We start from the raw sequence: 27,294 nt of genomic DNA on the forward strand, positions 1-27,294 counted from the left end.
CATCTGCCTATGCTGTTCATTCATGCTGCTTGTTTGAACAGGCCAATTAGGTACTTTTTATAAGATTCCTGTCAGTCAGGTTAAGCCTCTGGAGAAATTAAGGTCTAATTATCTATTAACACATATTGATTTTCACACCTTAGAAAAGGTTTTAAATCAAATCTGAGATGAATTTGTAGCTTTGCCAGTTTTACCTTCATCTGCATTAACACACACATGGAAAACTCTTCCATTTCACTTTTATTAGAGGAAAAGCAGTGATTGTAATGTATTCCACAGAATCAGGGCTGTATGCCTGCTTTGTGCTGGAACTCTTAATACTGAGCAGCCAAATGGACATGGTCAGAAACTCCAGAGCTGACCAATGAGTGCTGTCCGCTCAGGACGTGACATTGCACCGGTCTTTACAAGTCACTTCTTCATCCGCAGCTAAAGTCAATATAACACCACAGACAGGGCGAGAACCAGGTGGCGTCCATATGGAAGTGTATATGTAACACTGAAATAAGGCTGACGGCCTTTGGTGTGTTGGGTTGTTTTTAGCGAGGTGCTAAAGAGAATTCAAAGACGTGAGCAAATATTGGATACAGCTGTTAATTTAGATGTTCGCTGCTCTAACACCTAGGAATGGTTGCACATGTTGTTTAAAAGTTAAGCATTGTTATCTTTTTGAAAAGAGGTACAGAAATCCAGTCAACTTAAACTGGTTTAAGTAAAACAGCAATGATTTCATAAAATATTTTAAGAAACACCAGTATTTTACTGAAACAAAATGTCTGATTTTTTAAAACTATGCCAAAACAGTAAAACTGATTTTAATTTAGAAGAAGTAGCTAGATAAAAAAGTGAAAAACACCTGAATTTACAATGATAAACATAAAACATATAGGTTAATCCTGTGAAAATTAATATAATATCATTAAATAAGCCAAATAAAAGAAACCAAATTCATCTGGTGAACTGTTAAACAAGCAATACTGACACATTTGTTGATTTTTTATAAACTACAGCCCATTTATACATATGTTTTCTAAAGAAACGTAAATGTAATAGCTTTTGTCAGGTCCAGAATTCTTTAAATTTTCTTCTCATCACTGTTATCAACTGTAATAAGGTTGTCAGTAAGGTCGTCACGCATACCTTATTTATGCCCAGAATACAGCAAGAACATCAGGAAGTGGATGGAAAAAAATAAAGACGATGGACAGAAACAAAAAAGAAGAAAGCAGAAAAAAATGATTTCCTGACTTTACGAGGTAGAGAATACCAGTTGTAAGTTGTAAGTACCTCTCACACCAGACATTTCATGACAAATCTGAAGGCCTCAAGCATACCATCCATGAAGGGGCCTCTCGATTCCCCTTCACCCCCCTCTGGGAAGACAGAGAGAGCCAAGTGCGCAGGAGGAGGCTGCGCCCTACAGCTGTTTCTCATTCTGCGTTTACGAGCGTGTCCCTGGCCGAGGAAAGGCCGCAGCTCGCAGAGGCAGCACGAGGTCGAGGCAGCTGGAAAAGCAAAAACTCTCAGCCACGTGCTCAACGCGCTGCCTAACACATCCGCTTCACACTGTTTTGGTATAAGAGTTAAGCAGACTGTTGTTTTTAATTAAAAAAAATACATAAACTCTAGGTTTAGATTCAGTGTGAAGAAGTGAAGGGTTAACATGAAGGACAGGCAGTAAACCGTTTTAGTCTGAGCAGTTTATAAACATGGGTGGAAACCACCAGAACTCTGCTTAGGCTCACCGCCTGCTAAGAGCTGAAACACTTCAGCAAACACCTCAAGAGTTTAAGCAAACAAAGGAGCTGGGCCAGGGCAAGCTGTCTCAGCTCAGCTTCTCTCTGCCATCAGAGAGCATTATTTTCTTCATTGGAATAAACAAAGCTTTCAGTCGCATTGTTATCTAATTATTATCCAGATAAAAAACAGCAACAAGCAGCAAATAATGTGTGTGGATAAGAAAAATCACAATTTGAACAGTCTCCAGGTCAAGCCTGACTTCCAGTTATAGTTTGTGTGTTGGTTTATGTTACTTCTGGTTTTCGGGATACCTTTGGGTTCTCCGTTTTCCCAAGATGGATGGGCTACAATAAATTGCCACTAGGTGTGTGAATGTGTGTGAATATTGCCCCTGATTGATCTGCCCCACACACAGTGTTCCTGTGATCGACACCTGTTCCATAAAGACCCTGCCTAGCATATATTGCATACTGAAGACTTAAGATAAAGACTTCATTAATCATTATTATTATTATTATTATTATTATTATTATTATTATTATTATTTGCAATTGGTAAGATTGTGTGAGCAAAGTTCTAAGGCACGTTATTTCTACAATGTTACACCCTACTCTTCTTAAAGCCTCTTGTATGCCTAACCGAACGCTCTATGTTCTCTGGTAATGATGGGAATGTGCTGGAGTGGAACTTGTCAGTGGTGATGTGAGACAAACCTGAACCAGCTCTGGACAGCATCCTACTCATGTCCTGCTCTATTTCCAAGCTTCACTCAAAGCCCAGAAGACCACAAAGAGCATCCAAGGGCATGATGGACGAAGCCATGGTAGCTATTTTAGTCTGAAGTCAAAGACTGCCCAATTGTTATTTTCCTCTGATCTATCTTGTCTTTCTATCTTGAGTCCTCTCTGTTAATTAAGTGCCTCAGCACTGTTGAATGCTCAATTCTGATTGGTCAGAAAGTGTCAGCAGCTTTGACTGTGTTAATAATTATTGATTATTTTCCTACAACCACAACCGCCTGTTGTCATGTTTTATTTCTTACGTATAGAACACGTCAGCTTTCTCTTCTCTTATTCGCACCTTATTCACTGTGCTCTGAACACAATGGATAGTTTTAAGGTATTATTTTTAGCTGGGATGCACTTCTCCCCCTGCTGCTCTTTCTAAATGAGCTGGGTCCTTGCTCAATTTACAGCGGTGCCTGAGGAATAATTCGAGCGCCTCTGGGCCAGCAGTAATCCCCATCGCCCCCCTAGCAAGGGTTCCACAGGGCTAATATGAATGTAAGCAGGGGAACACGGTGACAGCGCCCACGGTACAAACCAATTTAATGTATTGTTTCTTAATTATCACTCTCATTCATTCACGCTCAGCACCTCTCCCCTATCTCTCTCTCCCACTCTCTCTTCCGCATGGCATTCCTTTTATCAAAAGCGCCAGTCTTAAAGATAATAAACTTTTGCTTAAAGGTAATTACTTAATCTGGACAAACTTGTGTGTTAAGCAGAGCTATTAAGAGCAGCAGCGATAAATCAGCAGGTAGAGGGGGCTGTGTGATTACAGCACAGTGTAATCAGTCTTTCGGACCCTTGCCGTCTTAAGTACCTAAATTACACAAACAGCATGCTAACAACATGCCGTGGACGGAGGAGGCCTGCCGTTCTCTCGCTCTCTCCGCATTCTTATCCAAAGCACGATGATGCATGGATCTTATTAGCATTTTTACCCAGATGCAGCTGAAGGACGCTGATAAGTGTCGCCTCGCTCTGCCCTTTTGCCCCTGCAGCTGCGAAGCCTAGGCTGGACTTCCTGCATTTACAGCTCAAACACATTTTCGGCTGTAACTCTTTCCTCCTGTGGACTTCACGGTCACTTCTAGCTGAGCCTTTTTATCAAAAAGTCAGCGTATTAAGTCTTAGACATCCGTCCAACCCCATGATTCAAACCCACAGAGGTAATGAAGATGGTATATCCTGTGAAAAATGCTTACTTTAAAAAATGTTTTTATAAAAATAATAGGCAGCTGTGTAATGAACTGCATGCTGAGACTCTGAACCTGCCAGAGGCCCTGAGTTACCTTGGCATGTCCCAGAATGCTTTGCGACATGGGGCTTGGTGGTGTGTAATGCTTGGCATGATGATGTGTAGTTAAGCCTCTGGCCAGCTTGTTCCAGAGGAATTTCCTGTCTAATTTCCCCTCCTGCTTGTCTGGATAAAGACAGAAAGCCTTTTAATTATGTTGCCAAGGACTGGCCTTCTCGGAGGATCATTACGCTCATTGAGCACTTCCTATAAGGTGGAACCACTTTAGCGCTGTAGATCCGAGGATTAGGGCTACACAAAGTCAAGACTTGACTGCTTGTGTTCCTTAAATATTTATAGTTACAGCAGAATAAACTCTTTAACCTTTAAAAGCTTTGTTAATGCTTAGACACAGTATATGAGGAATTTTTATCTAGTCTGGTTGAGCAAGTTTGATGAGCTTGGCTTCCTCAGAGAACTGAGATTAGGGACTAGAGATGTAACTGAGTGAACAGATGATGCGTTATATACATATACAAATATAGATATGAATAAGAGGAGCACCTCCTACCAGGAAACTTCAAGTGCCCTATCTAGAGACTAGTGGTCTTGGGACTGCACTGGGACTGGCACAGGCACTTGGATCCAGTGGGACACAACAAAAAATGACTTGCAGGTGCAAATGACTGGTGAGACATGAAGCTCACAGGAAAAAGAAACACCATGTTCAGTAGCACAATGTTAATTAATCATTCAGTCATCCTTAGTAACTGCCTGGTCAGGAATGTGGAGGTTTAAATTAAGCTACTACTTTGTTTATTTTTTTTTGTTTATTTTTTAGGAAACCTGTTCAATTTGTTAGAGAATTGCATGGGCATGAACAAAAATAATAATAACTCTGTGATCAGGATAAGAACGCACTGCTGAAACCAGTTATGAACTTGGAAATAATGTTTGCTGAGGAACTATCAGAGTCAGAATTCACAGACCATGCTAATAGCACTGGCTTTTTTTTTTTTACTACATGGCAGTTTTCTGGTGTTGTGCGAGGCGTAGTGTTATGGTTCGTATTTAAAAAAGCAGCTTCTGTTTTGGCAACACCCACTTTGGGTTTTAATCTGAATACAGAAACAGATAACTGAAGCACTAAACAGATCTCTTTAGTGGATCACGTACACCCCTACTGGGTACCATCAGCGCAACTGAGCTCCAGCTGAAATCTTTCCTCGAGTGTGAGCGAAAAGCCTCCAGCTCCAGCACTGTACCCAGAACTGACTGTGAGAAAGTGAGTCCATTCCCCCCAGATGCTAAAACAAATGTTATCACCCAAAGACTAATAGATGTGAGGGCCTGAGCGTGGCCCCCCAGGGAACACAGCTCACTGAAGCAGGTAAACGGCGCTCTTGAACTCTCCAGAGCGCTCGCCTTTTGTTCTCCCGGAACAATGAAGCTGTCCACGTGATCGAATAACCCAACCTGGTGGATCCACAGACAAGCACGGAGAGCCGTAACGTACCGGAGGCCCGAGCCTCCTCCGGGGGGCGGCAGATCCGAGCCGAACGGCCCCTAAGAGGCCCAGACAAAGAGGCTGACATGAAAAATGTGACTTCTGGAAATAACACTGCTAATGCGGATAATTGAGGCAGCGCTCTGATGAATGGTGGTTGTGTGGAGAAATGTGGAGCCTTAATGACACAGAGTGGGGAGGGTTTTAATGCTCGTTAATACTACTTTTTAAGCTTGGGCAACAGAAAACCATGGCTTGGATGTGTATACAGTGTGAGAAGTAAATGACTGGATTTTTTGGCTTTGTCTTTTTTTTAAGACACTTGTTTATTCCATGCAAAATCTCATTTTGTTTAATCAAAACAATGCCGTTGCTTTTTAGTTCCCTGATAGTGAGACTAGAAAAAATTGGCTAACTTCGTAAAAGTGTCATAAAAAAAAGCATAATTTTATTCATAGCTCGGATTTCATTAGCAATATTTGCTCTAGCTGTTGCAGAAAAGTCACATGAACCACGTGGAAAATTTACACATATGGTTTTGTTTCCAGTAATCTAGTGCTTGTGTTTGTTTGTCTTTCCCTGTAAATTTGTATCATTTATTTCCATACAAGACATTTTTTTTTTCATGTAGTGCATGTGTTTTATTTCTTTTCTCTGTGTTTATATTCCATACATATTTCCATACATCATTTTGTACATGTAGTGCATGATGGCATGCATTTGTTTTGTACCTGTGTTTTGATTTTTCCCCTTTATTTTTATTTATTTTTTTATAAAACATGATTAATTTATTTCCATACATTTTGTATATTTATTAACACATGTTTACTTGATTTCTCATTGCACAAGAAGTTGTAACTACATATGTAAGCCATTGTTACTCACATAATCACGTGAAAAACAGAGAATTTGTGTGCTTTTTCCGGGCCACTCCCACCACAGTTGATGCGTCTTATATCGATGTTTGGAACCCGCAGGTGTGTTTTCTCAGCTCTAGTACATTTGAGTGTCTAATGAAGGCTTGTACGGTTCTGTTTCAAGGCATAAAGTATTACATTTTTTTGCTTCATTCTCCCTCCCTTTTTTCCATAGTGGCACAGTTTTGACGATTTTGAAGATTGGCAATAAGTGCAGTCCTTTGATTAATCTTAATGACTTGTGTTGAGTTGCGTTGTGTTGTGTAGAACTCGTGTTTTGCTGACCTAGTTCTTTCTTATTTTGTCTCGGCTCTTCCTTGTGCCTTCTTCCTACCACCTCCCCAACCATACCCACCCCTCCAATAACTCACTCCCAGCATTAGTTAAGGGGCATTAACCAGGGCCGGGAGCTGAATGAAGCTGTTTTGCTTGCATCCACTCCACAGTACAGCGCACTCACACTCACACACAGCGCTATTATAGCGCTTCCTTGAAAAATAGCCCCCTGCCCTTTTTCATGGGACAGAGAGGCTGGAGAAAGCAGCCATGCCTGGGTTTAATCACATGATCTCCATTGTGTGGTGTAGAATTGCTTCTGCTGGGAGGTTGTGAAGTGGCTGTGGTTTAATAGGAAGCTTTTCAGCTCAAAGGTCAGATCTGAACGGTGCCTTACGAACCTCTGTAGCGTAGTCTTAGTGTAGTGTTTTTAACAGCTGCACACGGTTATTGTTGTGGTATGTTCCTTTCTGAATGTCAGGTGCGTTTTATGGTGTTTTGCATCAATTAAACTCGACCAGGGGCATTTTCCATGACAAACACTGTAAAGAGGGGTAGGATGACTAAAACAAGTCACGCACCAACCCTGCAGCTTCGAGGCTCAGCTAATCACTGGGTAGTACAACAATATAAACATGAAAGCATGTTCCGTATTCATGGCCAACCAATTATACACTGCAAAAGCTGGATTCACTCCCACGTGTTATAAGATATGCACACTGTAAGGTTTCTCTGTAAGTTTCTTTCAGAACCCACCTCTCAGAGGTTCTAAACCTCGTAATAAATAAAAGCCAGTAAAAGCAATAAATAAAAGCAAGCTAGTTCTCACAAAGCTTTTAGATACAAACCAGAGTTAAATGTGACAAGAGTCCGAGAGAGGAATAGACGAGATGGAAAAGAAGGTCACGTCCTGGCGTTCGGTCTGAGTTTGTCCGTCATGCCATCACGGATCAATCAAGAGGAGGAGGATGGAGAGTGCTGACTCATACCACTGTTGAGTGTTTGGCCCCCTGGAGGCCCTCCCAGGCTCCTCGGATATAGGTAATGATCCGTGACCCTTGACCTCTCCCAAACTCCCACTCTCTCCGAAGAATTTTAATACAATCCAGAAACCGTCAGAGGCGAGCCTCATATCTTTCTTTCTCATCTCCTGTCTTTTAATCCTCCATGTCAGCATGTCAGCCTTTTACAATTAGTCCCGAGTGCTAAAAGCCTAAGAAACCCGATCTGTGATGCTGGTGCCAAGTGAGTGGAACAGTGGTGTTAATGTTCTCATAGAACAAAGTGCAGAGAAAAGAAAAAAGCAACCAAAAAAAGAGAGAGAGAGAAAGAAATAGTACTTACAGGAACACTGACGCTAATTAGAAACAAAACTCTGTAAAAGACTTTAAGACTCCAAAAAACCGCACTGTTATGGCACTAAAAACAAACTTGGTCCTGCAAAAGATCAACTGCGGTGTCTCGTTATCACAACAGCTAATGAAGGCCCGCTTGGATTTAATGGGCCATCCCGAGCCAGGAGAGTATTTATTACAGGAAAGCGTTGATTTTGATCCCTTTTCATTCCAAATAAAAATTCCCCACAAAAGCAGCCATAATGAAGAAAATGCTCAAGCTCATATAAACGAGCTTGACTGTAAACGGCGCGTCGTGCGCAACGGCATTGCTAGTAAAAAGTTGCTAAGCAGCGCACACACTCCTTATTAATGAGGCTGTATTTGATTTCAAAGGCATCAGAGGGTTTTCTTCTGTTTCTACCACTGCGTCTTTCCATGATTCCTTTCGAAAACAAATCTCACATATGCTTTTTTCCCCCCTAACAGAGGGGTTTGTCCTTGTTTTGGAGCCATTAAGATGTGGGAATGTGGGCATTTGTGTGTGAATGTGTGTGTATGTGTGATCGAGGAAGGTTGTGTAGTCTGCACCACTACAAGAGACCAGAGCAAAGCTTCTCCCCTGCTGTCAACTCCGGTTTGTGTCGAGGCTGCGCTTCTCCTTGATAGCGTCCATCATTCCCGCTAGTTCAAAGAACGTCTGGCTGCAGGTCTTTGTCGAAAGCCCAGTTGGATATCTTTTATGTCTAAGATGTAGGATTTCATAGGATGACTTTGATTATTTATTTATTCCACTTCTCTTGTGTGATAGTGCCAATATTTTACACGAAACTGCTCAGCCTGCTCTGAGACTCGACTTTATTGTAGAGTGGTTGGCTTTGAAAGTTTTTTCTTTTTTTTCCTCTTTTTTTTTGAAGTTTCTTACAGATTTTTTTTTTCTTTCTCTCTCCCTCGATACTTTTCTCTCTTCGTCTCTCTCTCTCTGTCTTTCTGTCTTGTCTGCAGGGCCTCATCATATATTCCCGACTTTCCACACGCCGATCCCCATCGACATACGTCACCACGAAGGAAGATACCACTACGAACCTCATGGCCTTCACTCCCTGCATGGGTAAGTAACCATGTCTGTGTTCTCTGTCTCTCTCTAACCAAATAGCTAGTTTAGATCTGAGTCCCAGTGAAAAGCCAGAAGCAAGCCCAGTGCGCTCGTGACGTACGTCTGAGCCCATGACATCATCATACTCCTGTTTGACGGGGCAGATGCTCCACAGATATGACTTAACTCTAGATCTGTATTCCGACTAGCATTTCTCTCTCCTCGAATCACTGATATATTTTCCCACAACGAAACCCAAGACAACGTGTAATTCCCCAGTCACAGGCCAATGAAATATCAAAGACAGACGAGTACTTGACCACTGGCACGTACAAACATCTCGAACATTTCCTTTCCAGTCCACGCTGCGTATGGAGATTCTCAGTGATTTGGCATCTCCTAGCCTCCAGGAGAAACACGCTGGTCCACATGCTCTTCCAATTAACATGACTTTTTGCATTGATTTCTTCCTAGATCGGGACAGCACGATGTTTTCTCTTCCAGCGTAACCAAATCCTCATGGTCAAAAATGTTGCCCTAGACTTCGACAGTAATGTAGGGTAACCTCGAGACCTCAGTCGTTCCACACGTCCCATATGAATTTTCAACTGGGAGCTTTGTGTTGTGTAAACTGAAGTGGGCCAAACAAGTTTCAGAGTTGTACTTTGTTGTCAGTACTGTACGTTCAAGTCTAACTACTTTATTTTCCCCAGCCAGAAACGGGGTCTGCCTCCAAGGCAGGTTTATCTTAAGAAAGGGGCCGAATAAATCAATACAATTCTGGAAGTTGTGTTCTTACATTTAAATTCACAGATTTTGATGGTGATACATATGGTGTGCCTGGTAGCAGCGAGCCTATTCATCATAAGCAGTTGCGAGTACAGGGTAGGGGGATGGACGTGTCGTACTACTCGGCTACCTTGATTAATGTGATGTGATCTTGACAGTGGACCCCTAATTCATCAAGGCTTTGATCTAGCTGTCTTTCCCTCTGCCTGTGCCAAATTCATCTAATTACAGGGACGTTGCGCAGCAAATTAAGCACGGTGTCGCCCGTGGCAAGCCAAGCCACTTTGTTACAGTCTCGGCGCACCGTGTCAGAGGTCCCTGCTCTAATCGTCTAACATGACATCTCCATACAGTGCGCTTCATCACTGTTTGCATATACCGTAATGAGGCCGCTGGTTATTTTGTCAGAGCTGTCACCCAAACCACGCTGGGAAACTTCGCTTGCTTTTTTTTTTTTCCTGCAAGAGAAACGTTTGCTGCCTCTACGAGTGGCTGGAATGACAGAGGATGGGGTGATTCATCTCACGAGTGGAACAGTGGAGCACTGTGGGAATTCTCGAGACAGAGAGGGCCAGGGGCTATGGAGCGCGCCACCCACTTGTCTCATGGGCTGATGCACACGCGTTGACACACACTTCCCGTGCTCTGCGCCACTCAGTGTGAGAACGCAGCCAAAGGACTAGACACTGCAGAACTGAAGACAGGGCTTTGAACTGAGGAGAGAAATGTAGCATGATGTCTGATAGAGCTTTTGCTATTTTTACTGGAGACCTCCGGTAAGCCTCGGGAGAACTGGTGCAAAGTGTAGTCGAGCATCTTAAATTAAAAATCGTTTGCCAATAAAATGGCTTTTTGAAATTCTACCACCTCATATACTTCCACATATAATTATATCAACATTTCAGTCTTGCATATGGTAGTGAGGGTTCTTACAACTAAACAACCCTTAAAGATACCAGATCATTTCTAGGTTATAGCTTTAATTCCAAGTGTGCAGTTAATTTTAATTGATCAGTCTAGGACTTTTAAGGCTTCCTGGACCTTTTCTGAAAGGGTGACCCTCTTGATCAACATAAACTCTTTATGGATTCTGTTATGGAGGGACACATCAAAAAACCTTTTAGGGTAGTAGATCAAATAAAAAAAAAAACTGTTATTCACTCACATTGTAGGATATAAAATAGCACTTGATATGATACACCATTAAGGAAGAAGCAGTCTAAAATAAGAACGCTTAATTTTTCACATCATAAACTAAAAATCTCTTGGAAGCATGCAGGACTGTTTGGTGGCTCCAGCACTAGACATCATGAACTCATAATGTCTTATTTGGAGTATATATTTTATATCATCCCCCATATCGCATTCCGACAGAACTGCTAAGGGAACATGGTTATTTTTTAATACGGTGTGGCCACAGTAAATACACTGAGGCATTGACTAAAGCTTTTCAAGATAGTTTATTGCCATGAGGTACTTAACCTGTGGTAACTATTTTATTAAGTGAGACTGAGTGAAATCAATTGAATTAGACCATGGATATACCATTAACCCACAACGACCTTAAGGGAATTCTCTGAGTGAATAGACTTTTCCGACTATTCCCACCATATTTAAGTATGTGATTCCATAACCTATTTAATCTTTGGCTCAAGATACACAGTTCAAGGCCATGACTTTGGTATCTTGTGGTTAGATCGTGATCTTTTCTGGCCATACTTAATTAACGTTTATATTAACTTGTGGCCATGACTTCATAAAAAATAATCATGGCATAATAACTCAGGGTTAATGATGGGGAAATCAAGAAATTCAAAATCTCGTCTTTTGTTATTTATCATTTTACAACTTAATATTCTTCTTAATCAGAATAGAGAGAGATTTGAGTGTTATTATTACGAAATGTTACTTGGAGTGAAATGCTATGTAGGCTTTTTCACGAGCCTGAGAGTCTGCACTAGCGAAGGAGTTCAGCAATAAATATCAAGAACACATTTTTTTATTTCACTAAGTGACTCTGACTCAACAAAATGATCATGAAAATATCCCAAAACATTTACTGAATATCCAATTACAAGTCCATAATTAAAAAAAATATATAGGGGGTCAAGGAAAATCTCTGATAGTCAGTTGAGGTTACAAAATTCAAAGTGTGAGATAACTGAGAGCGCTGTTCCACACTCTTTGCCACAAGTGCTGCCTAAGTGCTTAATGATGTGTGCAATTTTGGAAATTTACATGCGTTTAACTCTGAATACGTACCTCTGTGTGGTTGAAAGTAGGTGTGTGTGGACTGTGAGTGTACTGTTGGAGTGTGTTAGAAGGTGTGATTTATCTAAATCCAAGTGGTGGCCCCTTGCTACAGCTGTGCCTGTGTCACAGTATGCTTTATCTCTGTCACAAAAAAACACTAAAAAGACACACAAGCACCCAAATATAACGTATAATCTACAAATATGTGAAAATATTCCATTCCATATAATATTAATACAACATCCGCTACGTGCGTACTGAGAAATTTAAACCCCAACGCAGTGTGAGGATGACACTCAGCGCTGCCAGGCGCCCACATGATGCAGCCACGGATGATCCTGACCCCTGTTGCGTTTGTGAATGGGTATTAAGACTGAGGCTCAGGCCTCCATTAGCCTGAGAGGCCAGACAATGGGCTCACATGGGCACCTGACTTCCTGGCAAATGCCAAAACAGGTGCACTGTCCATCTGCCGGGCGTGAATGCTACACCAGCACGGGCACCTGAAACAATGTCCTCATCCCAGGAGTCTGGCAGAGCAGCCCGTCCTCAACAATAGCCTGGCATCAAAAGCCCAGGAACCAAAAAAAAAAAAAACCCGAAACCCTCCATCGTGTCTGCGTTGTTATTACATGGGGCAGTGTTATGACACAGACTGATTGCTGACTATCAAAACCAAAGCTGTTTGTCTGTGGTGTAATTGCAGTGTGCTTCTGTTATTACTCTCAGTGGGAAATATCAGACATTCCAAAAACATGGCAATTAAATCACAAAAAAATATTCCACAACAGTCTAAATGGTCCAAATAAAGGTATCTGTCTCTGAGGTGCCAACTTTGCTAACAAGAAAACCCTAGCAGGGACAAAAAAGTATGTTTTATCACTAAAACTTTAGTGTGCTTTCATGGACAACAAGGCAAATTTCTCCAGACAAGCACCAAATAATAATGTAGCAATGTATGTGATCTTAATAAACAGCTCCACTATTTATCCAAACAAAGAGACCACATCCCCATCCTCATATTCTCTGATGGTTATCCTAGATAAAGTCAGTGACAGTAACTGTGAGAAACACAGTTAAATTTATGTGCACTTTCCCCTACACCTTTTCTGTGCATTTGAGAATGCTGAATTCTGCTTTATCTGAAAAAGCCAATTCTCAACTGAGAACACGGGATCGAAGGGAAGAAAATTCTGGAACTGACTCATTTTTAAGAACATAGAGTTCTTTAGGTTAATTGATCTGAGCTATCCAAAAGTTTCTACTTTCACCAGTAGACCATTTTTGGTATATGGACACCTGACCAATCATACCCGTATGGTCTTGCTGAACATTCCATTATAGATTTAGGCCTGGCACACAGTCGGCATTCCAGTTTATCCCAAAGTTGTATAGTGGGGTTGACTTCAGGCCACTCAAGTTCTTCCACTTCAGTCTTGACACACCAGATCTTTATAGAGCTTGCTTTGTGCACTGTCATGTTGGAAGAGGTTCCAGTCTATTAATTCCAGTGAAGGGAAATATTAACCCTTTTTACCAGTATACCGTCATTGCAATCTGCCAGTGGAGCGGAAATCATCTTATCCAACATTTTCGATCAGTATAAACAGCTAAACCATTTTATCGGCATAAGTCTGGTATAAAAGTCAGGACACTTTCAGTGTGAGACGATTTTACCTCTGATAACCTTGCACAGAACTTTAGTGGTTAAAGATAAAGCCTTCCAATTTTTAGAGGATTTTGAACAAGCTCTTGGGGCATCTCAGACAGCAGAAATGGGTTTGATATCACCATTTTCTTTATAGATGTTGGGGGTTTTTTTTACAACTTTGCTATGAAAATATAGTAGTAGGCTAGATAAAGTAGTAGTAGGCTATCTAGGCTAGATAAAAACAAAATACTTGCAACAAACAAATTCTTAAATTCTTGACAAATCTAATTCTTAAAGCACTGAGTGTCTACTTTCATATGAGCCATTAAGCACCACTGTGGAGTGTGATGCCCAGATTTGATGCCAAAATAACTTGTTCCTCTTTGTAGAAAAATGAGAACCACTAATGCTGGGAAAAGCTACAGTGATTTTTGAATTTGGGAAATGAAATTGGTGTTCTAATTTGTAACAGACCAGATTTTGTTTCCTGCCGCTAATATTTTATCCTGCAGAACTTAACAACTCTTTTTCAAGAATTTCATTTCGCCAACTGAAATCATACAAATATTTATTTGTAAAGTCTCTGCCAGGGTGGGGCGCATTTTGTTTATTCATTGACATCACATGGACTAATTCAAAACACTCTTTAGGAAATGCTTTTTGCACAACACTCTCTCTGTCATTTTCCAACATTAAAATTCAAGTGATCGTGTTGTTAAAACAGGGTGGAACATATCCCAGCCACTAATGACTTACTGGCTGGGGACCAATTTAATAAAGTTTAATGATGTCAAGCTAGTGGAAAACGTGAACAGACGGGATCAGTTCATCGATACAACATGTCTACTGTGTCAGACAGTTCATAAATCGAGATGCATTCCAGGCGAGGAGCTGAATGTCATCATTCTATGACAACCCTGAGATTCCTGAGTAAGAGAGGAGCTTTTGCGTTGGAATTGAGCTTTTTTTTCTCTCGTGTCTCTTGGACGACTGTCAGACGAGATGAACCTATCTGTAGACAGGGAAGTTTGATGGAGTGCTGGGTGCTGGACTAGAACCCGGTAAGTTTGCTCAAGGCAGATAAGATCATCCTGTAGCCAGATCTGTTAGATCACATCCATACGGAGGATGTTAGATTAATGTTGTTGAGGGGTTGGGAGGCTGTGCCTGGCTGTGTGAGTTTAGCTGTCTGGCATGCAACACTGGAGTCTTTTCAGTGGGTCTAAGTGTATGCACAACCTGGAAGGCTTCAGAAAAAAAAAAAAACTGTGGAAGTCTGTGGCCACTCAGTGGAAAGTGAACGGGTTCAGGGCAATTTCATACCATTACAGAAGTTAGGACAATGAGAGATGTTTTCTTGGTGTAACTGGACCAAGAAATTCATATCATAACTTAATAACCTGAAGAACCTTTTTCAAGAAACCCCATACCCTTTTTTGTTTTGCTTCATATTTATCAAAGGGTTCCACCACTGATTTTTTTTTAAATAATGAACTCATAGAAAAAAAATCATAGAAGAATACATGCAAAAGATCCACAGCCAGCTGTTTTTGTCCTTCAGTCTGAAGGGGGTCTCAAGAAAAGGCTCTTTTTCTATGAGTCCGGCCAATTGCTGTGTTCTGACCCTGTGGGGACCGAGCATTCTACGCAAAACTTGGCCCTGTGCACTGAAAAGCTAATAAAACAACCCAGGAGACATGTGGGCCTTAACCGAACAGTTTCTTTCAATCCAAATGAATATCCTACTGCTTCTTTGTGTGGTCTGGGAAGCATCAAAAAGACTGGTGGGGTTGAAAATCAGCTACGGCTAAAGAAAGAAAGAGGTGAAGGGGGGAGTCGAGTGACTGCAATCGCTGGCTGCCTTAACTACAGTGCAATCATTTCCTTCTCAGAGTGGGGGAGAGACTGAGAGACAAGGAGAACTGAGATGCTTTGTGTAATGAAGTTTGGCATCTGAGAAAGCTCTGTTGCTTTTGTGAGCTGAAGACCTGATATCAGAATCGCATGTTCTTTTGGATAAACCCTTTTTAATCTAGACATCTCTGTAAAAAGACATTATGTCAAACCAAATGTAATTGGATCAGGGTTCTAGAGGGAGGTTTTTACAATCATGGCTGATAAGGATAACGTGTAACTAGATCTATAGGCAACTTTTTCATCCTGAATAGTTTCTGTCTGGTGCCCATTTTTTCAATTCATAATTATCTTCGACTTTAGCCTATTATATGTTGAAATAAATGAGAGTCAGTTATAGTAGGGCAGAAATTAACCAAAAGTACCCCCATATTCCCAAGTGCAATAAGGAGCTGTTTGAGATTTGATCATTCAAATAAATAATAAGCTCCTAAACAGTCCAGCCATTGGACCATAATTGACACGCCATAACATGACCCCAGATCTGCCCGGAGTATCACACAACCCCCCTACTCTTGTCTTGCATGTTGAGTCTCAATCTAAACCCAGATCTCAACCCAAGACCAGCAGACATGACCTCATGTTATTTAATGAAGCAGAGACACAGCAGATCGGACTACATGACACAAGTCAACTTTCATTCAGGATGGGACTGGGGTCTTACTGCTGGATTTATGTAGAAGATTGCCTCAAGCTGAAGAACCAAACATGATCTATCATATGCCTCAGCCTGGGCCTGAACCTCTCCTTGGAGAATTTTACCAGAGCATTGAGTGGTTTTGATTTTTGAAGCTTCCTATGACACAAAACTCATAACACAATCATTCTTTCTTGGCCCTAATTGTTTGCAGATGATGTTTAAAGATGTCCCTGGTCTTATTAGAAATTATTTGTGATGTTTATTAACCAATGTCTCCTCTGTTGTTTTCCACAGCGCTCCAGCATTAGGGAGTCCAGTTATCTCAGATATATCCCTGATCCGGCTCTCGCCAGGGGGCCCGGCGGAGTCGCCCTTCAGTCCCCCTCACCCCTACGTCTCACCCCATGTGGAACACTACCTGCGCTCAGTCCACAGCAGCCCAACACTTTCCATGATCTCAGCGGCCCGTGGACTCAGTCCTGCAGATGGTGAGCACACACACACACACACACACATACATACTTTCATGCACTTTGCATGAACTGACTCAGTTTTGTTTTTTGTCTTTATGAAGTTAAACACGATTCTGTTTAATTTATTGAGTTCTGTGTAGCCAGTTTCAGTTCACTTCAGTTCTGTTGTAGTTCAGCTAGTTTTAGTTCAATTCAATAATGATGTAGTGTCGCTGGTTTTAATTCAGTTCACTTCAGTTTTGTTGTAGTGTAAATATATTTAATCCAGTTCAGTTTGGTTTTGTTGTAGTGTAAATAGTTTTAGGTCAATTCAGTATGGTTTTGTTGTACTGCAGCTGGATTCAATTCAATTTTGATAATGTAATGTGGCTAGCTTTAGTTCAGTTCAGTTTGATTATGTTGTAATGTAGCCAGTGTCAGTTCAATTCAATTCAGTTCTGTTGTAGTGTAGATCATTTTAGTTCAGTTCAGTTCGGTTCTGCTGTTATGTGGCAAAGTGAAGTTCAATTCAATTCAGTTCTGTTGTAGTGTAGATCATTTTAGTTCAGTTCAGTTCGGTTCTGCTGTTATGTGGCCAAGTGAAGTTCAATTCAATTCAGTTCTGTTGTGGCATAGCTGGTTTCCCTTCAATCCACTTAAGTTCTGCCACACTCTAGATCATTTTTAGTTCAATTAAATTTGGTTATGTTGGTTATGGTTTCAGTTCAGTTCTGTTGCAGAGTGGGCCAGTTCCAACTCCATTTAGGTCGGTTCTATTGTAGCATAGCAAGTTGTGGATTAAGTTCATTTCTTTTGTAGTGTAAACATTTTCAGATGATTTTCAATTCAGTTTGTGTTCTGTAAGTAAGTAAGTAAGTTGTGTAGTCAGTTTACATTCATTTCTATTGTCTTGATTAATCTGTTTAGCATCAGAACAGTTTTTTCTTCATTCTGGGTGTGGGTATTCTGTAACTGCAATATATTATGAATTTATTATAAGTAAAACTTTGAGCTTTCCTAACCCTGCAATGTCCTAAAATGCCTGTTGGACGTGCTGAAAACAAGTAAAAAGCATGCAGGCAGTTAAGCTTCCTTCCTCACTGACACTTCTGTCTTCAGAGCTGAATTACAACAACAGGTGAACAGGCCAAATAGCAAATAAATCACCTTTTACAGTCTGTCGACAGTAATGGGTCTGTGCTTTAAAACTTAAATAAGTAGCACACAGAAGATTCTGACAGCAATAAAGCTGGATAGCAGTAGAGAGAGATAGTGGAGTTTATTTTATCTTGTAAATAGAGGGAGATAGCCTTGAATGTGAGATTTGATTGTTCAGCTTTATGTCCCGATACAAGTGACCCTCAAAGTGTAGCAGGCAGATATTTTAAAATATTCAGGATGTGATTAATTTAGGCTTTTATTTTAAGCACATATTTCAAATTCCGAAGAAATATATATATAGAGATATCAGGCTTGGTGTTATAATCTGAATCGTTTTGGCCATTTTAATCATACTGAGCAGGTGAGTAGAAACTTAAGAAGCTATATTAATCCTATGCTGTTCTAATACCCACAGATGTGGTTTGAAGTCTGCTATGGGGTTCCCAAATTTTTTGCCAGAATATTACACACAGATGGAGGAGTGTGAGACAGCTCAGTTCAAACACCCTCAGATCTAATTGTGAGAAATCAGTAGTAATTTATGTTCAATGAGGAACTCAATAGGTTCCCACACATATACAGACACAAACACATATACACACATGTACACACATACTCAAACACATGCATGTCTCTAAGGGCACAGCAGGAGCTCCATATTGCCAATACACTTTAACTGTATGCAAATGTGAACCATATGGCAAGCTGTGCTCATGGTCTGTATGGCCAAGTGAGTGTGTAAAGCAGATTTGGCCCTCACACTCTTATTGCCCCTGACACTTTTAACCGAGCTTTACCAAGTGCAGATGTTAACAGTGCATTGCTTTTGTAGCTCTAAAGATGTGAGTCTCCACTTTCTGTTTTGCTTCCGGCTGGATGGCTGTGTGTAAACCTGGCCATTATGTTTACCTTTTTTTATTTATTCATTTGCTTTTATGTAATGAGACTAGTGAGGCAGACCCAGCAATGAGCTTTTAAAGGAGCAGACAGGAATACAAGTGACATGAGACTACAGGACTAACCTGACTGATCAAAAATAAGAGAGAAAACAGGGAGCTTCACTTGATCTAAAGCAAATTACAGAAGCAGTTTGTAATTCTGTCTGTGACTAAAACTGCATTGAAAAAAAAAAGCCGGACACGTCTTCTCTTTTTTCCCACCCCCTCTGTTAAAACGATCTGCTATAAATGAGTCGCCTTGTAAGGAAAAGAAATGGATTGAACATGGCTGTTCCAGCTGGGGGACGGAGCTTCTTTCTGGGCTGGAAAAGTGTCAACAGAAGCCTGATACAAAGAAAATAGTCTAATAATAATAATAATAATAATTAATTATATATAAAATAATAATAATAATAATAATAATAATAATAATAATAATAATAATAATAGTAATTATTATTATTATTATTATTATTATTATTATTATTATTATTATTATTATTAAAAATACAAAATGCCCCTTTAAGGCTTTCAAATAATATTTAAAATTTGTTCACAGAATTATTTATAAATTATAACGTCCAGGATTTAAGTTGTAAGAATTCCAGATGCCTTTACTTATTACTTTATAGCTTTGTGTGAGTCCTAACAGCTTACAAGGTAATACTTTGTCACTATATTGTGTTTTTTTTTTTTTTTTTTTTATTATAAAACTGTTTCTCTCTTCTCTTATCCATCTCTTTCATAACTTCTACAGTCGCTCATGAGCACCTGAAGGAGCGTGGGCTGTTTGGTCTTCCTCATCCCCCTCCTGGAGCCAACTCTGCTGATTACTACCACCTGATGGCGAGTCACAGGAGTCCATATGGAGATCTGATTGTGACTGGATCCACCACTGCTGCTGCTGCCGCCGCCACCGCTGCTGCTGTTCACCTCCCGGACTACATCAACCCCATGGACAGTGAGTTTCACCCCATGAGGGAAAGAATATATATGGAAGAAGGGGTTAAACATGAATTAGGTGTAAATCACATGAAAGTAATATCCAATAGGATGAGACTGAAATAACAGTGTCAGTGTTAAAGTATTAATTTATGTAAAGGTGCAAAGAATTTATGCAAAAAATTAAGTTATTCACAAAGAGGATTTTTGTGCATAAATTAATACTTTATGCAAAAAAACATTTATGCAATGATGCAAGAATTGATCTTAGTTACACTAGTATGATACTTTTTTTAAAAAAAAAAAAAGCCGCTTCACCTCTGGATTAGTTTTCCCTTATTCTTTTAAGAAAAATCTGAAAATGTCACTAGAATATCTAAGTATATACTGACCAAAGGGCAGGCAAAGGTTATTATGTCGTAAAATACAGTAGCCAATCGCATTTCAGTATGTAAATACAGGCCAGGCAAGGGTGTTTTATTGAAAGAGGGGGGAGGGGTGAATGTCTGCTGGGCTGGGAATGTTTCCTATTTGTATATTTAAAGAATGTGGATTTATCTGTGAATGTAAATGTGTGTTTTATTCAGCTTCATATGAGTGAAGTCATACAAAAACACACTAAACCTAACCTTGACAGCGCTTATAGCATTTCCTCCTTTCCTGGTTAATCTCCAATATTTAATAAAATATTAATATAAATATTAAAAAAAAACATTAGGTCAGTAAGAAATCAGCTAAAACCTCCAGACAGGCTTCCTGTGAGATCTGCTATAAATCCTAACCACACATCCTGATCTTTTAAAAATATTCCACTCACAAGTGACTTAAGGTGACTCCTCCATGTGCAGTATTTTCCCACTGTCACTGCCAGTGCTCTCTGTAAACACACATGCTGCTCTGACATTTATAAGAGTGTTTCCCTCTGAGGAAAGTGCGTGTGTTTAACATAATGAATGCCTGCTTTCATCTCTCACTTCCTAAGTCACCTTAAAAGGGGACCGGCGTCTGGAGCACAGGCTGATTCTTTCAGAGCGGGTCTCAGAGCTGTAGCATGCCACAGCCGTCGCGTCATCCATCAACGGCTGTTTAATGAAACTAGCCATCAGGACTCATTGCATGACCCGAAATGGAGATGGTAACCAGGTAGTGGAGATGGGAGACGTGTCAGCTTTTCTCAGCTGCCACAGTCACCTAGAGTCCTGGGAATTGTGAAAAATCCCAGAGGAGTCATTTACAGTTCATCATTTTGAAAGCTGTTAACTCTTTTGTCCATTTTCCTATCAACCTGTCAATCATAGCAAAACTTCCAAAACAAGAACTGGAAGCAAAAATTGTTGATTTAAAAATAAGTATGGCATTAAACACAGTGGCTCACTAACCCTGTGCGCTATTGAGTAAATATTTGTTCAGCCTTTACCATAGGCCAAACAGTGGACTCACAAAAACAAATAGCAGCTGAGCTTCCGCATGCTTCGCCTCTCAGGCCTTCTTCTCCTTAGCTTCACTTCACATTATGTGGCATGATGTGTGACCCTAAACAAAACTCTGACCTGTTAAACCAATGGCTTAATGGCTCATTAGACTGACATTGCCTTGATGTCCTGGTCATTCTTCTGAACCTGAGTGACTAGCCTCTGATTACCATGAGTTCGGTGTGAATGGCACGTATTCAGCAGGGTGGAAATGGTCTGTTTTCAAACTACTATTACGTTGGCTGGAAAATGAGACTTTTTGACATCACTTTCTCATAGAAAGCCTACATGTAATGTGTATTTTGTGTGTTAGAAAGAAACTCAATGTTACAGTGGAAGGTTTTCCAACATGGCTGTGTTGGTTGTTTTAATTGTAGTGTGTCTTTCCTTAAAATCAACATCGAAAATTTTGCATATAAAACAGCATCTTGAAGAAAGAAACTGTACTCTTAAGTAGTAGATATTACTTTAAGTAGACCATATTACTTTATTTTAGGGGTGTGGTGGGGGGGTGTCAAAACAGAACTACACAACAGATCCATATTGCTAAGCTCAAAACACAGGGGTGCCAAAAAGTTTAGATATCAATATGAAATTTTGGGGCAGTAATTATAGTACCCCCAATACAAGAATTTGCGATGTTTTGGCAACTTTTGAAACATTTCAGTAAGCTTTGGTACATTCTGGTATAATCTGATACATTTACATAGGTTTTGTTTAGCTTTTTTTATGTTTTTGGGATGTTTTGGTGCATTGTGGGATGTTTGGGGCATTTTTTGTTATATACCTTTTGGCAGTGGCGGGCTGTGAATTTCACACCCAGGCCTTCACTGGTGTCCTTCCTGAATTAATCCACCTCTATACCATCATTATGACGCCACGGCAATAGATACTAATCAACCGTTAAATAGCAAAGTAAAAAGGAAATTAGGCTACAGTATTTCCATAAATATACACTACTGGAAGCAGCACAACCAAGAGAAAAGCTATGAAATGTAGAGAATAGACTATTGGGAATAATTTAATACACATTCATAGAAAAATATATTAAAATGCATGTCAGTGATTCAGATCACTGCTGTGTAGGCCAGCAGAGAAGGCCTTGCTGGCCCTGACGGCCCATCACTGCCTTTTGGTAATTTTACATACATTTGGGTATGTTTTTGTAGGTTTTGATATATTGTGGAATAATGTGGAGTGTTATGTTTGGCTTAATTTGGTACAATTTGGTGTTTTGTTATCATTTGGTTTTTTGGTATATTTGGTTCATTCAGATAAAACATTTTGGTAACTTTTGGACCATTTCTGGTACACTTTGGTGCATTCTGGTATATTTTGGTACATTTGTACATTTTCATAGGTTTTGGATATGCTTTGTTACTGTGCTATTTGAGCTGTGCTGTTCTCCACCGTGTAGTTTCTCCTGGGTTTATAGGAAACTTTGGGTCCTTGCACTGTTCCTCTTTTCTTTTTTTAATGGGGATTATACAGGGTTTTGGGTATGTGATGGTTCCAGCAGGTTTTTAGCGGTCTCTGTTGACATAAATCACTAAGGTTGCAGGAAGAGGGGGTATCAGGAGGCACGGAGCAAGCGACGCCCAGCTCTCCATTTGGCCATTTATCAAGGGAAGTGGCACATTAATAAACACATCTCCCCTGAGGTGAGGGCGTAACAGAGACAAATATGAGTGCCAAGGCTGAGCGTCCCGCGTCCCACACGCTCCCCCTCGCCCCATTAATGGCATGCAAATACCAGAACAGGCTCAGTGTAAAGGCCTCATGCCAAAGCAGTGTGTTTAGCCATGTAATTTTTACATACACGTGTACATGCATACGCTGGATCCATCCTCTTAAAAAAGAAAAGATTAAAACACAGCTAATGTCAGTAATGTCAGGTGTGCATGAATTCTGGTGATGTCTTAATAATTTAGGGTGCAGCTTCTGAATGTTCTGGGTGCTAAACGTCTGGTAGGGGCCCAAGTGCCAAAACGAATGCTTTTATAATTAGAGAGAACCATTAGCTCATGCTAAAAGTAATGACCTTCACAGCTACAAAGCTGGAGGATTACTTATTAGCTGTGAGCTCAGTAGGGAATGTGTGCATGCACATACACACACACACACACACTTACAGAGGAATGGTTTGTGTAAGCTTGCTTGTGTTGGCACCAGATGTGATGGAATCATTATGGACGTCCGGTTGCCAGAGCTTCTGGTTACAACCCCTAATCACACACACATACTCACACATGCGTTTGCCAACAGCGGCACTAATGCCTCGCACCTGTTGAGTTAAAACAGAATTTTTCACTTTGGAACACCAAACACACTGACCAAAACCTTTAACCCGTTAAATTTGCTCTCCTTTAATTCTCCAAACAAGAGCTAAAAAGTTAGATTACATTATGTTATAAATATATGAGATATATAACAGCAAATAAAACAGCCATGTCTGTTTGTGTCGTTTAGAGTCAAAGTGAAAGTGTCTGTTGATTTAGTCATCTTCTGGATGGGGAAGAGGAAATAATTTCCGCAGATTGATTTAGCAACTGAATACTTCAAAAATATTTTTAGCAGAGTTTAACATATGAAAAAAAGACTGGCTGTAGCTTGGTGCCTGGTGATTTTATTTTATTTTATTTTATTTTATTTTATTTTATTTAAACAGGAATCCTCATTACTTCTGTGGCAAATCCCATGATACAGAAAGAAATCACATGCTGAAAGTAATTTTATTTCATTTTATTTTATCTCTGGTCTGATTACTGAAGTGATACCATGGCATTAAAAAAAGTACACTGAATGTTTAAAGGCAACTGGACAGAGATTTGAGTTTGTACTCTGTTTCAAGCTTTCCAAAATGATAAAAATCACACCAGCAAAGACTATTATCTAATTACTACTACTAATATAGATATCATTTTAAACTTTATCAGTTATCTTACAAATCCAGATGTTTGGGTGTTCTTTCTGCCCTTTGCTTTTTTGTGTTATTTGGCCACTTTATTCCACATCTTACAGCGACTATGAAAACTGTATTAACACAAACTTTCATAATTCAGACATAGAAACAGAAACAGAAGTCGAATTACGAAGAACACATTACATTGCACAACAAACACTCATTCACACACGCATTTCTTTAATTACAACCAACATACCCTGCTACGCTTACAAAGGAATGCAAATCGAATGTGATAATCCGCACAACAAATGTGGGTCAATTTCACTTCAAAGTGATGCGAAGTATAAAATCCGCATTAAAACAATGTCGGCTCACACAACCAGCGTCTAACATTCACGCCCGTCCGCCATCTTATAAAGTTATTCGGACCAGCTGATTACTACGGACAATTTTGGCAAAAGACAGGTGTTCGTGATTTCCGGGTCCAATACACACACATACAAGATACATCAAAGACCATTAAATCTGTCAGATTGCAAAATAAACTCCTAATAATAACCTAATCCATACTTGCTTTTTTACATATGCAACATATAGTACTTCAAAATGGTGGTAGTTCAAGTGGTTATGGGTTGTTGATCAGAAGGTCAGGGTTCAAGCCCCAGCACTGCCAAGCTGCCGCTGTTGGGCAATTGAGCAACCCTTAACCCTCTCTGCTCCAGGGGTGCTGTATCATTTACATTTCGGGCATTTGGAAAATGACCTTATCCAGAGCGACTTATTAATATTTTCTCATTTTATACAACTGAGAAATTGAGGGTAAAGGGCCTTGCTCAGGGCCCCAGCAGTGGACCTGGCATTCGAGCCTTCCGATCAGTAGTCCAACGCCTTATCCACTAAGCCACCACATCCCCTCAGTATCATAGCTGCCCATGCGCTCTGACCCCAACTTCCTCATCTGGGGTATGCGGAGAAAAGTATTGTGTTGTAACGTATGTGTAGTGCTAATAAAGGCCTCTTCTTTGACAGAGCTCATCAGAACCGAAACACAATAACTACAAAACATGTCTTCAGTCTCTTTTTGCAAGGATGAATGACATTCACACGCTGGGGTTCACCTTTCACAGACACTTATTTTCTCTGACTGCATTACAGTTACAGTATATGGTTCTTATACAGAGGGTCTCTTCATTTATGTCTCAAAATCAGATCCTCACAATGGCACTAATGCTATAGGTCGGTGTGTGCGAAGACTATTATGCTAAAGCTCGGTTTGTCAGCTAGAAGTTTGTCAGCAGTACAAGTTGATCTGCACGTCTTCCTGCACAAACGAACTCTTCTAATGTGCAAAATATATCAACACAAACGCAACAGCAAATAAAAAAGCTAACAACAAAGCCAAAAACACTACACATTAAAAAAACACAAGAAAAAATTCAAATGCACAATGACAAAACCAAAAGAAAACACAAGGACAAAAGCAAAACACATGACATAAAATCATAAAACCAACAAAATACATAGAAAAAAGAAACAGTGAAAGAAAGTTAGAAAGCGCAATGACAAATCCACAAACACAACAGAAAATAAAAAAATATAAACCAGAAAACATTGTCATGTTTCTGCTGTATTGTTCATTTACAGTGTTTCTTTGATTGGTTTTGTATTTTTATTTTTTATATTTTGTTGTTGTGCTTTTTTGATTTGTCGATTTTCCGTGTCATTTATGTGTTTAGCAGTTACAACACAAAGTCACACAGCATTGCAGAGGCAAATGCACCAGGTTTCAAGTCAAACTCTCTAATCAGTGCTTATGTGAGAGCTTTCTCAGCAGAGACTCGCTTATGCTAAAACAACAAACACCCGTTTTCCCTAATCGCAATGTTGGTGCACAAAACTGTGTTAGTGCAGACTAAACGAGACAAAATAGCCGTATTGCAGATTGAAGGATCTCGGAGCTCAATGTTCCCAGAACTTTAACTTTGAGAAAAAAAACCTTCGGCTAACCTAAAATCGCTGGCTGAGATAAAGACGATAAAGAAATTTTCCATACATTTTCCATGCACACACACACACACACACAACAGACGAGTACACACCTGCTCCATTTTTTCTGCTCATTCCCTTTTAAATTCCGACGAATCCTGTAAATTGCCCTCATTATCCAAACCGATAGACGCCTGCAACAGTTGATAGTTATCTAAATAATTACAGTAAATTATAGGCAATGATTAATCATCATGTTCAAATCAGAACGAGGTCATTGTGAGTTGGAGATGAAGCTGATAAAGTTACTTGATTGCGCTGTTTAGCTTTCATTTTAACGAACGAAAATTTTCGAACGTATCAGAACAGTGTTCCTTCATGGTTCGGCTCGATCCCGGACTTTTGTGTCGCGTTTTGTTGTGTTCTCTTTCCGAAGCGATCTGTGCTAGTTGAGTTTCTCAGTGTCGGCCTCCAGCTACAGTATTAGCGAAGACACAATCTCTGGCACTTATTGATAGGGCTGTGCTATATTCCAGGGAGGCTGGGTGTCGGGGAGAGAGTGCGCAAGCATCGATCACGCTGTCTCACCTGGCACGCAAGCTCCTCATACGCTCCCCAAAATAGCACGGAGGTGGGCAGTGTGGGGAAATGACACAATGCAATCCGCCACTGCAGCGACTCCATAGATTTCTTCTTAGCTGGAGAGACAGAGAATAATAGAGAATAATATTTCAGGATCAGTCAATCAGAGGCTCCCCTGGTATGGGACGGCACACTTTGGGAAAGACGGCACGCTATCGGCTTGATTCGGTAGTCAGAGGAATGTGGGGATTAAGGAAAATGGGTTAGTGGGAATAAATTGGATAAAGTGATGAGGGTTGTTGGTCATGGGAGAGAGACGTGGGCGAAATTTGCTTAGCCACGAGCGTCAGATGAGGCAAGGAAGTCCACAGAGGCAGAGCAGAACTTGCTGTAAATCAGAAGAGTGTATCTGTGGCTGATTTGAACTCGAAGTGGGCGTGGCCAAATTGTTTTGATCTGTTTTTTGGGTTTTTTTTGTGGCTTTTTTCACTTGAAAAGAGCTGGAGGTTAAAAGTCCAGGGCTACAACAAAATCTTGACCTTGTTTTCTGAACCAGGCAATTAATCTGAACTGCGTTAAACAAATCCCCATAACATGTGTTTGTGTGTGTGTTTTACAGTGTCGCGCTTCCCCAGTCCACGCCTCACACCCAGGCTGAGCCGGAAGAGAGCTCTGTCCATCTCTCCACTTTCCGACTCCAGTATCGACCTACAGACT

At 40.3% G+C, this 27,294-nt stretch overlaps 1 protein-coding gene across 2 annotated transcripts in view; it reads left to right on the plus strand.

Moving 5' to 3' along the window:
- gli2b (GLI family zinc finger 2b) overlaps positions 1–27,294 on the plus strand; it is an 85,667-nt gene that overhangs the window by 38,872 nt on the left and 19,501 nt on the right. For both annotated transcript variants that reach the window (XM_058401147.1, XM_058401148.1), the window contains exons 3-6: positions 8,802–8,907; positions 16,434–16,627; positions 19,448–19,651; positions 27,197–27,294. The exon at positions 27,197–27,294 is cut by the window's right edge and continues 104 nt beyond it. In XM_058401147.1, the coding sequence (XP_058257130.1) occupies positions 8,802–8,907; positions 16,434–16,627; positions 19,448–19,651; positions 27,197–27,294 (602 nt within the window). The remainder of the gene's footprint in view (positions 1–8,801; positions 8,908–16,433; positions 16,628–19,447; positions 19,652–27,196) is intronic.

This window comes from Hemibagrus wyckioides, linkage group LG10 (genome assembly GCF_019097595.1).
Source record: "Hemibagrus wyckioides isolate EC202008001 linkage group LG10, SWU_Hwy_1.0, whole genome shotgun sequence".
In the NCBI taxonomy this organism is placed as follows: domain Eukaryota; kingdom Metazoa; phylum Chordata; class Actinopteri; order Siluriformes; family Bagridae; genus Hemibagrus; species Hemibagrus wyckioides.